The following is a 17023-nucleotide window of genomic DNA, read 5'->3' as shown; positions in this document are numbered from 1 at the left end:
CATTCACTCACAGGTCAGGATTCTCAAGAGTCAAAATGTGAGACATTGTAATGAATAATGTTTTATTATAGGAGTAGTCAATCATTATTTGTATACATTGTATTTGACCTTTTAAACACCAAATTCTATTTCACATCCTCTGATATAGAAAAGTAAAGTAAACATCCACCACACATATGTAAATAAATGTACCTTATATAGACAGTCAAGTCTACTATATTCTAATCTGTTTGTTTCCATCAATATTATTATTTTTTTAAACTTACTTCTGATTATACATCGCCCAGTGCCATGTTCAGTAGTCAAACGTTGCAGATAGAAATGCAATTAATAGAGCCAACGTGATTCCTAACAAGCAAACCTCACCGATCACCAAAGTTACTTGGTTTTGTAATTTAATATAAAACCTTTATTTGTTTTTTGATTTTTATTTGAAATTAAGTTTAGTTTAGTTAGTTTTCAGACTTGAAATTGTAGTTTCAATATAGTTTTAGCTTTTCAAATGTTTTTCTTGCTTATTTTATTTCAGGTTACTAAATAGTTTTTCCAATTTGAGTTTTTACTTGAAGTTTTTGTTCCACTTACATGTTATTCAATCATTTCCCCCACATCTCTGCGTGGCCAAGAGCTACAGTAGAACTTGGTTCTATTTGAGATGCACAGTGTGTTGATTGTCGCCTCCTTATTGGATATCAGGAAAAAGATACAAACACACGAGGAGAGATTCATTGAAGATAATTAACTAGGTGTCTCTTTTCATCTGTGGATTTATCGTTGGAGTAGAGAAACACGCGATTTTGTACGACTCCGGGTCAAAATTGTACAAAGAAACAGCTAAATTCAGGAAAAGATGCATGTCAGGTAAAATAACAACTCAATGTTCATCTCACAGGACAAACTAACTAGCAACAGCTAGCTACCTAAATGTCCATGATTGTTTCGACCTGTCCACAAATGAATATAGTTTGTTCACAGTTGGCTTTGATATTTTAACCTTAGTGTCATGATCGCATCTGATGTGGATGGACAAAATCAACATGCGAATGCCGCTTCACCAAACCAGCCCCTCAAGTGCGTCCACCATGAACATATTCATTTCAACTATCCCCATCAGACACGTTCATACACGCAGGTTAAATCAGCAAAACAAACTACACTATATTATTTTGGGGACAGGTTGAAACACACGACTCATTCATGGTTATGGAACTATTGCTAGCTAATTTGCCCTGGGTCATAACATTGGTTTGTTAGTTTAATTAAAAAATAGCGTCCCTTTTTTTGATGGATCTTTTTAGAATTTTTGGGGTCATACAAAATCATGTTCTCCACTCCGACAATGAATCCACAGATGAAAGGGGAAGCCTAGTTCGTTTTCAGATAGCGTTCTTTGATGAATCTCTTCTCGTTCGTCTTTCAGTCACCCAGGTGGGTTAGTATGCTCGTGAAAACCAATGAGCAGATGGGAGAGGAGGGACTTGCAGGCATTAAGGGTCTGAAATAGAACCAAGTTCTATTTATCGCCTGGCTATGCAGACGCCCATTGATGCGCATGAGCAGTTAAATGATTGAATAATAGCACATTGATTTTGCAACGCTCCCGCAGGCATCGTGGCCGTCTGGTGATACTGATCGTATGTTGGATTGATGGTCTGTTTACATAGCTGGTTGCGGAAATTAACGTGGCTGATTAGGGGAACCAACACATTAGGTTTGGTGAAATAACATAGCAGGTTAGGAGACTGAGGTTAAAGTGAGGAAAATGATAAGGGTTAGGCGTTGCTACAATGCTGACATGACCACTAGATGAAGATGTAGGCCTACTCCATCTAGCCACAATGGTAGACATGTAAACAGACCATTTGTCCTGACATACCATCAGTATCATAACACTGGTCTAGTCAGCATGTTAACATGTTTGTCAGCCCTTGTTGTTGTAGCCGTCCACCATACGTGGCGTGATGCTCCCATCCTCCTCCACATCCTCTGTGACGGCCTTGCCCACCAGCTGAGCCATGTCTTCAGGAGAGACGCCCCTCGGCTCGCCCACCTTCACCCCCAGCATATCCATACTCAGCACCGTGCCTTTGGGGATCGCCACCTTAGCCACCACTGACTTCCCCAGCTGAAAGAGAAAATAATATGGAGATTTCCTCCTGCAGTATGTGCTGTTGTAGGTTATACAGTACAAAGATAATACTTGATGTAAGGGAGGTTTATGACAAACATAATGGGCCTACCTTTTAAATGAAAGTGAATATAACAATTTTGGGAGAAAGTTATTATTACAAATGTCAATGGGAAAAATATTTATTTAGTATATTATTGGTACATTTTGTATATACAGTGCCTTCGGAAACTATTCAGAGCCAAGCACTTTTTCCAGATTTTGTTACATTACAGCTTTACTCTAAACTGTATTAAATAAAACTTTTCCTCATCAATCTACACACAATACACCATAATGACAACGCAAAATCAGGTTTTTAGAAATGTTTGCAAAACATAAATACCTTATTCACATTAGTATTCAGACCCTTTGCTATGAAACTCAAAATGTGTATTTTGTATTTATTATGGATCCCCAGCTACTCTTCCTGGGTTCCAGCAAAATTAAGGCAGTTTATACCATTTTAAAAACATTACAATACATTCACAGATTTCACAACACACTGTGTGCCCTCAAGCCCCTACTCCACTACCACATATCTACAGTACTAAATCCATGTGTATGTATAGTGCGTATGTTATCGTGTGTGTGTATGCATGTGCCTGTGCCAATGTTTGTGTTGCTTCACAGTCCCCGCTGTTCCATAAGGTGTTTTTTTAAAATCAAATTCTACTGCTTTAGTCAGTTACTTGATGTGGAATAGAGTTCCATGTAGTCATGGCTCTATGTAGCACTGTGTGCCTCCCATAATCTGTTCTGGACTTGGGGACTGTGAAGAGACCTCTTGTGGCATGTCTTGTGGGGTATGCATGGGTGTCCGAGCTGTATGCCAGTAGTTTAGACAGACAGCTCGGTGCATTCAACATGTCAATACCTCTCATAAATAAAAGTAGTGATGAAGTCAATCTCTCCTCCACTTTGAGCCAGGAGAGATTGACATGCATATTATTAATATTATCTCTCTGTACATCCAAGGGCCAGCCATGCTACCCTGTTCTGAGCCAATTGCAATTTTCCTAAGTCATTTTTTGTGACTGAACAGTGACTGAACAGTAGTCCAGATGAGACAAAGCTAGGGCCTGTAGGACCTGCCTTGTTGATCGTGTTGTTAAAAAGGCAGAGCATCATTTATTATAGACATACTTCTCCCCATCTTAGCTACTACTGCATCAATATGTTTTGACCATGACAGTTTACAATCTAGGGTTCCTCCAAGCAGTTTAGTCATCTCAACTTGATCAATTTCCACATTATTTATTGCAATATTTAGTTGAGCTGTAGTGAGTGTTTTGTTCCAAATGTAATGCTTATAGTTTTAGAAATATTTAGGGCTAACTTATTCCTTGCCACCCACTCTGAAACTAACTGCAGCTCTTTGTTGAGTGTTGCAGTCATTTCAGTCACTGTAGTAGCTGACGTGTATAGTGTTGAGTCATCCGCATACATAGACACTGGCTTTACTCAGAGTCAGTGACCCTAAGCACACAGAAATTGAGCTCAGGTGCATCCTGTTTCCATTGATCGTCCTTGAGATGTTGCTGCAACTTGATTGGAGTCCACCTGTGGTAAACTAAATTGATTCGACATGATTTGGAAAGGTACTTACCTATCTGTATAAGGTCACAGAGTTGACAGTGCATGTCAGAGCAAAAACCAAGCCATGAGATTGAAGGAATTGTCTGTAGCTCCAAGACAGGATTATGTCGAGGGACAGATCTGGGGAAGGGTACCAAAACATTTCTGCAGCATTAAAGGTCCCCAAGAACACAGTGGCCTCCATCATTCATAAATGGAAGAAGTTTAGAACCACCAAAACTCTTCCTAGAGCTGGCTGCCCGGCCAAACTGAGCAATCGGGGGAGAAGGGCCTTGGTCAGGGATGTGACCAAGAACCCGATGGTCACTCTGACAGAGCTCCAGCATTCCTCTGTGGAGATGGGAGGACCTTCCAGAAGGACAACCATCTCTGCAGCACTCCACCAATCAGGCCTTTATGGTAGAGTGACCAGACAGAAGCCACTCCTCAGTAAAAGGCACATGTCATCGCGCTTGGAGTTTGCCAAAAAGCACCTAAAGGACTCTGACTATGAGAAACAAGATTCTCTGATCTGATGAAACCAAGATTGAACTATTTGGCTTGAATGCAAGCACCGCTCATCACCTGGCCAATACCATACCTACTGTGAAGCATGGTGGTGGCAGCATCATGCTGCGGGGATGTTTTTCAGAAGCAGGGACTGGGAGACTAGTCAGGATCGAGGGAAAGATGAACTGAGCAAAGTACAGAGAGATCCTTGATGAAAACCTTCTCCAGAGCGCTCAGGACCTCAGACCGGGGCGAAGTTCACCTTCCCACAAGACAACGACCCTAAGCACACAGCCAAGACAACATAGGAGTGGCTTCGAGCAGGTCTCTGAATGTCCTTGAGTGGCCCAGCCACAGCCCAGACTTGAACCTGATCGAACATCTCTGGAGAGACCCGAAAATAGCTGTCTAGCTGTCCCCATCCAACCTGACAGAGCTTGAGAGGATCTGCAGAGAAGAATGGGTGAAATACCCCAAATACAGGTGTGCCAAGCTTGTAGCTTCATAACCAAGAAGACCTGAGACTGTAATCGCTCCCACACTCTTGGCATTATCTCAACCAGTTTCACCTGGAATCTTTTTCCAACAGTCTTTTCCAACAGTTCTCACATATGCTGAGCAATTGTTGATTGCTTTTCCTTCACTCTGCGGTCAAACTCATCCCAAACCATCTCAATTGGACTGAGGTTGGGTGATAGTGGAGGCCAGGTCATCTGATGCAGCACTCTATCACTCTCCTTATTGGTCAAATAGCCCTTACACAGCCTGGAGGTGTGTTGGGTCATTGTCCTGTTGAAAAACAAATGATAGTCCCACTAAGCACAAACCAGATGGGATGGTGTATGGCTGCAGAATGCTGTGGTAGCCATGCTGGTTAAGTGGGCCTTGAATTCTAAATAAATCAGATGGTGTCACAAGCAAAGCACTGTTACTCCTCCTCCTCAATGCTTCACGGTGGGAACCACACATGCAGAGATCATCTGTTCACTTACTCTGCGTCTCACAAAGACACAGTAGTCGGAACCAAAAATCTAAAATTTGGACTCATCAGACCAAAGGACAGATTTTCACCGGTCTAATGTCCAATGCTCGTTTTTCTTGACCCAAGCAAGTCTCTTCTTATTATTGGTGTCCTTTACTAGTGGTTTCTTTGCAGCAATTCGACCATAAAGGCCTGATTCATGCAGTATTCTCTGAAAAGTTGATGTTGAGATGTGTCTGTTACTTGAACTTTGTGATGCATTCATTTGGGCTGCAATCTGAAGTGCAGTTAACTCTAATGAATTTATCCTCTGCAGCAGAGGTAACTCTGGGTCTTCCTTTCCTGTGGCGGTCCTCATGAGAGCCAGTTTCACCATAGTGCTTGATGGTTTTTTGAACTGCACTTGAATAAACTTTTCACTGACCTTCATGTCTTAAAGTAATTATGCTTATTTGAGCTGTTCTTGCCATGATAAGGACTTGGTCTTTTACCAAATATGGCTATCTTCTGTATACCGCCCCTACCTTGTCACAACACAACTGATTGGCTCAAATGCATTATGAAGGAAAGAAATTCCACAAATTAACCTTTAACAAGGCACACATGTTAATTGAAATGCATTCCAGGTGACTACCTCATGAAGCTGGTTGAGAGAATGTCAAGAGTGTGCAGAGCTGTCATCAAGGCAAAGATGGCTACTTTGAAGAATCTCAAATATAAATATGTTTTGATTTGTTTAACACTTTTTTGGTTACTACATTATTCCATATATGTTATTTCATAGTTTTGTTGAAAATAGTAAAAATAAATAAAAAGGTGTGTCCAAACTTTTGACTGGTACTGTATGTAAATGTGTTATTTCAGTTTTACATTTTTTATTAATTAGCAAAAATGTCTAAAACCCTTTTTTTTTGTCTTTGTCATTATGGAGTATTGTGTGTAGATTGATGAGAGGAGAAAAAAAACGATTTAATACATTTTAGAATAAGGCTGTAACGTAACAAAATGTGGAAAAAGGGAAGGGGTCTGAATACTTTCTGAATGCACTGTATGTCAAAAATATACGAAATAAATATTTTCCCTTTACCATTCATAGTAATAACAGTCTCCAAAAATGACGTCATATTTATTTTCATTTAATCCTCCCGAGGCTAACTCACCTTGACATGGCAGGCTTTCTCACAGGGTAGCATCTGTTTGATGCCCGTGCCTTGGGCCCGCCCCACCAGGCGGATGGCTCTGACCAGCTCTGTCAGCTCAGAAGGCTCCAGTGACGCCTCGTGGTCGTTGCCCTTCCAGCTCTTGTCCAGGGTCACGTGACGCTCCACGACTTTTGCCCCCATTGCCACTGCTGCCACGGTGATGCTGATTCCCCTCTCATGGCCAGAATATCCGATAGGAATATCAGGGAATTCCTTCTGGTATTCCTACAGTATGTCAGGAAAAGGGAGAGTAAAAATCCATGGGTCAATTAATTAATCTCTCTCTCTCTCACTCGCTCTCTCTCTCTCTCTCTCTCTCTCTCTCGCTCTCTCGCTCTCTCTCTCTCTCATTGCTGAGCACTTGTTTCCTATGTTTCCCTATGATATTACTCTGGGGTGACAACAGATAACCTGCTGATCCTGCCTGACAACCCTTTCCTTGTAATAAACCAATGGGATGTCTTACTGCTATGACACATAGGTTGACATCCTCAGGGTCCAATGGGTAGGCACTGGTGCACTGTAGGATGGTGAAGTTCTGATTGTGTTCCTTGACGGTCTGATAGACCCGTCTCATTGTCGCCATTGACTGCATCCCACTGGATATCACCATAGGCCGTCCTGAGGTTAAACAAAGTTGTAATTTCAACAGAAACTAACTTTACTGATATGCCACATATTACACATGTTGACTGCACATTCAGAGTATATCAAATTGGTAACATTTCACTTTTATCACAGTAACAGGTGGCAAAGATAGTACATATATAACACAGTGTTAACTTAAATCACTGACCTTTTTTTGCAGTCAGTTCCAGATAGGGGAAATTGTTGGCATCGCATGAGGCAACTTTGAAGAAGGGCACATCAAGCTCATCCAGGAACTCCACAGCCATCTAACAAGCGATGCAAAGCAGTTGGGATAGTCATGCATGTTTTGCTTGAAATCATGCTTGAATATCTACACAGTCACAGCAGACAAATACAATAGACATTTATCATGGAATAACCTCTTACCTCGTCCATTCCAGAAGCGGTGAAGAAGATTCCAACCTCCTTTGCATATTTCTGGAGCTCTCTATATTGTTCATGACTGAACTCAAGGTGGCGCTTGTGGTCACCGTATGTCTTTCCCCAGGAATGTTTGGAGGTGTACGGACGCTCCAGAGCACGCTTGTTGAACTTGTACTCAAGTTCACTCTTCTGAAACTTGGCGCAGTCTGCCCCACAGTCCTGTGAATTGATGCCAACGTGAGTTATAGTGTCAAACACACACACACACACACCTTCCATTTATGCAAATCCATGCACAGCAGCAGTACAGTATCAGCATCACAGCAGAAAATACCGTTTCCCCTCAGTCCTGCCATTTCTACATTAGCTTTTGATTTGAGGTTATTAAAGCAAGATTTACATGGGAGGGATCCAGGATGGCTAAGTTGCCCCACACTCATACATGCATATGTGTTCCTTTCTATCCGATTCTCCCAGAGAATCTTGTCACCCAACCTATTGTATTAAACTGAAGCTTAAGCCACACTAAAGCCACACTTACGCTAACACAGATTAAGCCTAGTCCTGGACAAAAATTACTTTCAATGAAGACCATATTCTGTATTCAGCATGCTTTTTGTCCATAACTGTGTCCAGGAAACCAGTCCTTAAAGTCTTACAATGTCTCTTCATTTAGCTTCCATTACCTTGGCCATCTTGATCATTTTCTTTGCGATTTCAATATCTCCCTGATGGTTCTGTCCTATTTCTGCAATAATGAAACAGGGGTTAGAACCCCCAATCATCCTGCCAGGACCAAGTTCGAATTTCAGAGGCATTTTCCAAATAAAGTGATAAATTAAGTTGCTAAATGATTAATAGTCTATGGCAAATCAATGTTTAAGGATGAGATTGTGAGAGGCAATCTTGCACGGTGGAAAAAGGAAGAAATTGCTTATCGCCTGCCCTTTTATCCAAATCCTTAAAGTCAGCCCATCCAATGATATGCCAGTATCCTGACCAGTTATGCAAAAAGTGACAGGTAGGGTTTATTGTTTTATTTAGCCTGGGTGCCGGTCTGTTTCTTTTCACCTCATGGAATTGTTCTCACGTTATTGTCATTTGACAAGAGCTCAAACAAACCTGGAACCAGTCAACAAAAAAAACGCAAATAAGATGTAAATAAGGATATTTGCAAATATATTCAATAAGGACATGGGTACAGTGATACCAAGTTCTCTCTCATGCACAGTTTAGACAATTAGTGTAGGAGATAGTCTTATACGTAGGCTGTTGTTTTTTTTACTGGTAGAAAGACCCACGTTGAACGCAGCTTTTTTTAAACATTTATGTTGAGTGTAAAATACTGTTTTATATTACTGCTTTATATCTTTACCTTTGCATAGCATTATATCCTCTTTGATTGTTTTTATATATCCTTAGAGATTGAAAGTAGTGCTAGGTTTAAGCTCTTTGTGTATGACAAGTTTAGTGGACTGCAGTGGACTGTAGGAATGCGCACTCCCAATAACTCAAGGCCTCTCCTGACTGATTAGAAGTCCTGTGACATGCACAGAGAAATCCTGGGTGGTGGAAAAGTACCGAAGTACATCTTTGTGGAAGGGAGGGGGGGGGGGGGGGGGGGGCTGAGGGTGTAAGTGGACACGGCACTGTATTGAATGTATTTATTCAGCTGGACATCTTTGTTGAGTACACGTTTGAAACGTCCCTTTGAGTTTGGGATCTTTTGTATGATAAATATCAAATCAAATCAAATGTATTTATATAGCCCTTCTTACATCAGCTGATATCTCAAAGTGCTGTACAGAAACCCAGCCTAAAACCCCAAACAGCAAGCAATGCAGGTGTAGAAGCACGGTGGCTAGGAAAAACTCCCTAGAAAGGACAAAACCTAGGAAGAAACCTAGAGAGGAACCAGGCTATGAGGGGTGGCCAGTCCTCTTCTGGCTGTGCCGGGTGGAGATTATAACAGCACATGGCCAAGATGTTCAAATGTTCATAAATGACCAGCATGGTCAAATAATAATAATCATAGCAGTTGTCGAGGGTGCAACAAGTCAGCAACACGAGTAAGTGTCAGTTGGCTTTTTCATAGCCGATCTTTGAGAGTATCTCTACCGCTCCTGCTATCTCTAGAGAGTTGAAAACAGCAGGTCTGGGACAGGTGGCACGTCCGGTGAAGAGGTCAGGGTTCCAGCAGGTCTGGGACAGCAGGTCTGGGACAGGTAGCACGTCCGGTGAATAGGTTAGGGTTCCATAGCCGCAGGCAAAACAGTTGGAACTGGAGCAACAGCACGGCCAGGTGGACTGGGGACAGCAAGGAGTCATCATGCCAGGTAGTCCTGAGGTATGGTCCTAGGGCTGAGGTCCTCCGAGAGAGAGAGAGAAAAGAGAATTAGAGAGAGCATATTTAAATTCACACAGGACACCTGATAAGACAAGAGAAATACTCCAGATGTGACAGACTGACCCTAGCCCCCCGACACATAAACTACTGCAGCATAAATACTGGAGGCTGAGACAGGAGGGGTCAGGAGACACTGTGGCCCCATCCGATGAAACCCCCGGACAGGGCCAAACAGGTAGGATATAACCCCACCCACTTTGCCAATGCACAGCCCCCACACCACTGGAGGGATATCTTCAACCACCAACTTACCATCCCGAGACAAGGCCGAGTATAGCCCACAAAGATCTCCGCCACGGCACAACCAAAGGGGGGGGGGGGCGCCAACCCAGACAGGAAGACCACGTCAGTGACTCAACCCACTCAAGTGACGCACCCCTCCCAGGGACGGCATGGAAGAACACCAGTCAGCCAGTGACTCAGCCCCTGTAATAGGGTTAAAGGCAGAGAATCCCAGTGGAGAGAGGGGAACCGGCCAGGCAGAGACAGCAAGGGCGTCTTGCTAAATATGTTTATGGTATATTGAGATATTGGTCTTCTTATCAATTGGCATTGTCGCCAGGATATCACGCTTAAGGAACAGAGAGTTTTCTGTAGAGAGTGAATGTTCAAAAGTTTAAACAAATCTTAGATATGGCCATTTAGGAAACATCCTGTGTGTGTGTGTGTGTGTGTGTGCGTGCGTGCGTGCGTTTGTGCTTGTGACAGTTGGATGCATCCTGTCAGTAACAAGTGGATAGTGCAACCGTTACTAAATCCGAGGGGATAGAGAAAGTATTTAGGACTTAACAGCGTACGGTTCTGGGGTGGGAATTGTATCTAGTACAGATTCCCACAGGAGAAGAATATATTGTACATGTACAAAATATTCCTAAATAAATGAATGAATCCAGAATTTTAGACTGGAAAATTAACACAATTAGTGAGATACGATTGGTGCCGAAAGGATACATCATAAAAACATCACAATATAACCCACAACTTGGAATTAAAGTCGTTTTAGAAGGAGTCACTGCTTACTGGGAATAAACTTGGGTTCCAATATAGGAATATGATGGGAATGAGAGACATTGTCAGTTCATTGAACTTATACAGGAGAGGAAGAAGCAAGGACTGAGAGCTTCGTGGTGATATGGCTCTTCATGCCTCCCAATCCACCGACTGGTGGGCAAAAAAAGTGAAGCAAACAGAAGAGAAGTTTAAAAGTGTGTATAAAGGTTGTCACAGGGAGTTTCCAGAGACAGGAAAGGACGTCTCAGGGGGTTAAAGGAAGTGATCATGGTATGTTATCGCTGAGCTATAATATGAACTACAGACAGCCTCCAAGATGGCTGAAAACCGATTTGTGGGTGCTGACATCTTGCAAGTTCCTGTTTCAGGAGCTCATTAGTACATTGGCACTGGAGCCCAGCCAAGACGTGCATTCCAGGACAAGCCAAAGCAGGCCGAAGATATTGATTAGTGGTGGAGGGGAAATCTGCAGGCATGAAGAACCACCACACAACCCTGACACAACCAGTGAAAACAGGACGAAGAGGACAGTGCTCCAGCTTGCTCTATATGTGCACCTCAGGAGACAGTGGGATGATATTTTCTGTTTAAGGCAACAAAAGAACAACTTGTTTCAAACTTATTGAAAACGTTGCGAAAACGAATGCAGTTATGATATGCCTATTAAAAATAATAATCTAATTTGATCTGTGCCTCAATTAATCAGTCTATCAATCAGTACAGTCGCCTCGTATAACAAAAAAACAAAAAAACTAATACATATATATATATATATCACACACACAGTGCATTCGGAAAGTATTCAGACCCCTTGACTTTTTCCACATTTTGTACCGTTACAGCCTTGTTCTAAAATTGATTAAATGTTTTTTTCCCTCATCAATCTACACACAATACCCCATAATGACAAAGCAAAAACATTTTTTTTTTTTTTTTACATTTTTGCAAATGTATTAAAAAAAAAACCCGGAAATATTACATTTACAGAACTATTCAGACCCTTTACTCAGTACTTTGTTGAAGCACCTATGGCAGCAATAACAGCCTCAAGTCTTCATGACGCTACAAGCTTGGCACACCTGTATTTGGGGAGTTTCTCCTATTCTTCTCTGCAGATCCTCTCAAGCTCTGTCAGGTTGGGTGCGGAGTGTCGCTGCACAGCTATTTTCAGGTCTCCCCAGAGATGTTTGATCGGGTTCAAGTCTATGCTCTGGCTGGACCACTCAAGGACATTCAGAGACTTGTCTCGAAACCACTCCTGCATTGTCTTGGCTGTGTGCTTAGGGTCGTTGTCCTGTTGGAAGGTGAACCTTCACCCCAGTCTGAGGTCCTGAGCGCCCTGGAGCAGGTTTTCATCAAGGATCTCTCTGAACTTTGCTCCGTTCATCTTTGCCCCGATCCTGACTAGTCTCCCCGTCCCTGCCTCTGAAAAACATCCCCACAGCATGATGCTGCCACCACCTTGCTTCACCGGGGGACCTTCGCCGCCAGGTTTCCTCCAGATGTGTCGCTTGGCATTCAGGCCAAAGAGTTCAGTCTTGGTTTCATCAGACCAGAGAATCATGCTTCTCATGGTCTGAGAGTCCTTTAGGTGCCTTTGGCAAACTCCAAGCAGGCTTTCATGTGCCATTTACTGAGGAGTGGCTTACGTCTGGCCACTCTATTTATTTATTTGATTTATTTCACCTTTATTTAATCAGGTAGGCAAGTTGAGAACAAGTTCTCATTTACAATTGCGACCTGGCCAAGATAAAGCAAAGCAGTTCGACAACATACAACAACACAGAGTTACACATGGAGTAAAACAAACATACAGTCAATAATACAGTAGAAAAATAAGTCTATATACAATGTGAGCAAATGAGGTGAGATAAGGGAGGTAAAGGCAAAAAAAGGCCATGGTGGCAAAGTAAATACAATATAGCAAGTAAAACACTGGAATGGTAGATTTGCAGTGGAAGAAAGTGCAAAGTAGAAATAGAAATAATGGGGTGCAAAGGAGCAAAATAAATAAATAAATACAGTAGGGGGAGAGGTAGTTGTATGGGCTAAATTATAGATGGGCTATGTACAGGTGCAGTGATCTGTGAGCTGCGCCGACAGCTGGTGCTTAAAGCTAGTGAGGGAGATAAGTGTTTCCAGTTTCAGAGATTTTTCCCTTTCTAGAAATGTATGTTCTGCCAGTGTCTGTTTGGGCTAAATTGAGGGTCGAATTATAGACTCAACGTGAATCACCTTTTCATGTGGTTTCGGGGTGTCACAAAGTGCATGAGTCACTGTCCCAGTAGTATGTGTGGCAGTGACAGCTAAATTAATAGCTGGGTCTATTTGGCTATGTCCATAGTTTTATTCCGTCATTCTCATCAATGGCTTCACCGTTGAATCAATTGACGGAAGTGGGGAAGCAGGGACACGGCCCAGTAGACTGGACACTAGTGTCAAGAAGAGTTTGAGAAGTTAAAACAAGCGCTGTGCTAATTTCTCGCTCTGGAAATTCCAGATAGGGAGTTTGAGATGTTTGTGCATGAAGATAAGGGGCTGTCATTCTAAATTTGGGTTGTACCATTTATCAATAGTTCCAATTCGGATTCGGACAGGCGAGAAGGAGAGACAGAGCGCTGTCCCTGAACTGTGAAGAAAGCACAAAGGGAAGGGCGGGTGCGCTACTCACACACAGCAGCGCATGATGAGTGTGAGAGAAACCTGTCTCTAGTCTATTTGACTATTCCTTGAATTCCCTTATGGATGAAAATGATTTCCTTGTGAATTTATTAAGGGTTACAATTATAATTTGGCTTGGGTGATTCATTATATTTGTTATTCTGATTCATTTTTTTTTTTCTGCTGAGGTAATATTGAGTTACACTGCCAAGGGGGAGACGTAGGTGGTGTTATCATATAATATGGGGGTCATCCTGCAAATGGTTTCTGAAACATATTAAATCTTTGTACAAATGAATCTAGCTTCTCGACCTTAGAAGAAAACCCTCCCTAATTTAGACTCACTAAGTTACGGAGGGTTTCCTCCCAAGGTTGAGATAGAAGGCCCTACTGTAGACTCCAGCCGCTAACAAGCTACTCTGTATCAGTGGTTATACCAACAACACTGATGTAATGGTTAAGCTAGTCACCTAGAAGCTTAGACAAACATTGTCTACTGGTTTATTTAAACTCTACAATCAAGCTGTTGTGATATGTTGAATTTGATTCCTGTAACCAATTATTGCAATTTCATACTCTGTTGACTACATAAGGGGATGGTTTTACTGACGAAGGAAAAACACTTGAACGATTAGCCACAGGCCCTATATACAGGAAGCCAGTTCACCAGAGGAAAAGTTGTCTGTGTTAGTGGTCGCTCATCTGCTGCGTAGTGTTATTAGGAAATATGTGACTCAGAGTTTTGTTGAAATGACATGAAAACAACATTGATTCAACCAGTGTGCGCCCAGTGGCGTAGAACGAAGTGAGGAGGACATGGCGTGGGAACACATTCTGTAGACCTGGGGGAAGACTGAGTGGAAGCTTGGGGAGGTGTATAGACCCAATCTCAGCAGAAAAGCAGCCCACAAGCACAGAGCCAGGTCAGTCAAGAGGTGGGAAGCGCCGAGTTTCTTACTTCGTTCTTCAAGTATATCCACATCTTAGTATGTTAATCTATTGTAATGCGTTTCTATGTTTTTCTCTCCATCAAGTGTCTGTTAGTACACTCTTGGGTCTCCAGCAGAAGGAGGGGATAAAAGGTCAAAAGCTCCAGTTGGAATGTTAGTGCCTATTGTATAAAACGTTTCAACAATAGGGAATATAGTTTAAAAGGGGGGACTGATAGAATGTAAATGACTGTTTTACAGCATTATCATTTTAGTATGAAAATATTGTTTTTATATATCCTTAGAGATTGAAAGTAGTGCTAGGTTTAAGCTCTTTGGGTATGACAAGTTTAGCGGACTGCAGTGGACTGTAGGAATGCGCACTCCCAATAACTCAAGGCCTCTCCTGACGGATTAGAAGTCCTGTGACATGCACAGAGAAATCCTGGGTGATGGAAAAGTACTGAAGTACATCTTTGTGGAAGGGAGGGGGTGAGAGCTAAGGGTGTAAGTGGACACGGCACTGTATTGAACGTACGTATTCAGCTGGACATCTTTGTTGAGTACACGTTTGAAACGTCCTTTGAGTTTGGGCTCTTATGATATATAAGCTTATGGTATATTGAGATATTGGTGTGTTTTAAGGCGTGTTTTTCATGTCAAGCAAGAAGGAATCTCCATTGGAATGTGCATATCAGTTAACCATCCACTACATTCAAAAGAGTCAGATATCTCTGGAAATTAGTCACAAGCAATGGACCTCAGTTGAGTTCAGGAATTTTGTGGCCAAGTTAGGTTTTTGTGGGTGAACCACAAGGAATGCAAATAAGGATATTTACAAAGGAAATAGGAAGACTACAGCGAGACAATTAATTATTTCATTAAATGTATGATGTGTCAATTAATTAAATGACAGGTCAGGGCAGGCAGAGGTCAGTAAACCGGAGTGGTGTGACAAGGTACAGAACAGCAGGCAGGGTCAGGGCAGGCAGAAGGGTAAAAAAACAGGAAAGCTAGAAAACAAGAACTAGAGAAAGACAGGAGCATGGGAAAGCCATTGGTAGGTTTGATGAAATAAAACTGGCAACAGATAAACAGAGAACACAGGTATAAGTACAGTGGGGATAAGGCGCTCTTCCAGGTATGACGACAGAGGCAAACAAACATCTGGACCGAGGGTATGCCGACCTCTTCCTCCGGGAAGAGCGGGGGCTGATAACCCAGAGAACACTCAAAAGCAAGAGCCCAGTGGCAGAGCAGGGGAGGGTGTTGTGGGCGTATTCAACCCCCACGAGATGTTGGCGCCAGGTGGTGGATTTGGCGGAGACAAGGCAGCGAAGAGTAATCTCCAGGTCTTGACTGGCTCGCTCCGACTGGCCGTTGGACTGAGGGTGGAACCCGGAGGACAGGCTGGCTGATGACCCAATGAATGTGCAGAACGCCTTCCAGAACCGGGATGAGAACTGAGGACCCCGGTTGGAGACCATGTCCACCGGGGGTCAATGGATCCGGAAGACGTGCTGCACCATGAGCTGGGCCGTCTCTTTGGCAGAGGGTAGTTTGTGGGAGAAGAATGAAGTGGGCGTCTTTGGAAAACCGGTCCACTACTGTCAGGATGGCGTTGTTGCCATCAGACGGGGGGAGACCAGTGACGAAGTCCAGGGATATGTGAAACCAGGGACGGTGAGGGACAGGCAGTGGTTGAAGGAGACCAGCCGGAGCTTGCCGAGGAGTCTTGGTCTGCACACGGATCGTGCAGGCGGCGACGAACGCGGAGACGTCTGGGACCATGGTAGGTCACCAAAAGCGTTGCTGCACAAGGGCCAGGGTCCGACGGGAGCCCGGGTGGCAGGTAAGTCTGGAGGAGTGGGCCCACTCCAGGACTGAGGGGCGGACAGCGTCAGGAACAAACATCCAGTTATCTGGGGCCCCCCGGGGTTTGGCTGGGAACGCTGCGCCTCATGGACCTGCTTCCCTATTCCCCAGCTGAGTGCCGTCGCCAGGCAGGAGGTGAGAAGGATGGTCTCAGGGTTCGAGGGTGTAGCTACGGGGCTATAGCGGCGTGACAACGCATCCGGCTTAATATTCTTGGATCCCAGTCGGTAGGAGAGGGAGAAGTTAAACCGGGTGAAAAGCAGGGCCCACCTAGCTTGCCTGGAATTGAGACGCATGGCGGTGCGGAGATACTCCAGGTTCTTGTGATCCGTTCACACAAGGAAAGGATGTTCCGCCCCACCAACCAGTGTCTCCACTCCTCCAATGCCATCTTCACCGCGAGAAGCTCACGATTCCCGACATTGTAATTCCTCTCCATGGCATTGAGGCGATGGGAGAAGAAGGTACAGGGATGTAAGTTGAGGTCCAGGGCAGAACGATGGGACAGCACAGCCCCCACTCTGACATCCGAAGCCTCGGCCTCCACCACGAACTGACGGGACGGGTCAGGATGAAACAATATGGGAGCTGTGGTGAAGCGGTGCATGAGGTCCTGAAACGCCCGGTCCGCAGCAGGGGACCACGTGACCAGAACCTTTGGAGAGGTGAGTGCAGACAGGGGGGTAA

At 43.6% G+C, this 17023-nt stretch overlaps 1 protein-coding gene across 1 annotated transcript; it reads right to left on the bottom strand.

The window, feature by feature from the left end:
* Positions 1–45: 45 nt before the first annotated feature.
* Positions 46–8376, bottom strand: LOC106609889 (N-acetylneuraminate-9-phosphate synthase). Its single transcript, XM_014208923.3, has 6 exons — positions 8140–8376; positions 7457–7672; positions 7236–7335; positions 6906–7060; positions 6398–6664; positions 46–2125 (listed from the first exon to the last, which is right to left on the bottom strand). Exons 1-6 carry the CDS (start codon positions 8269–8271, stop codon positions 1922–1924), a joined length of 1074 nt encoding a protein of 357 aa, XP_014064398.1. The 5' UTR covers positions 8272–8376; the 3' UTR covers positions 46–1921.
* Positions 8377–17023: the final 8647 nt, after the last annotated feature.

This window comes from Salmo salar, chromosome 08 (assembly GCF_965601325.2).
Source record: "Salmo salar chromosome 08, fSalSal1, whole genome shotgun sequence".
Taxonomy (NCBI): Eukaryota; Metazoa; Chordata; class Actinopteri; order Salmoniformes; family Salmonidae; genus Salmo; species Salmo salar.
The sequence above is the reverse complement of the archived record's forward strand: the minus strand, read 5'-3'. Positions and strand labels throughout refer to the sequence as shown.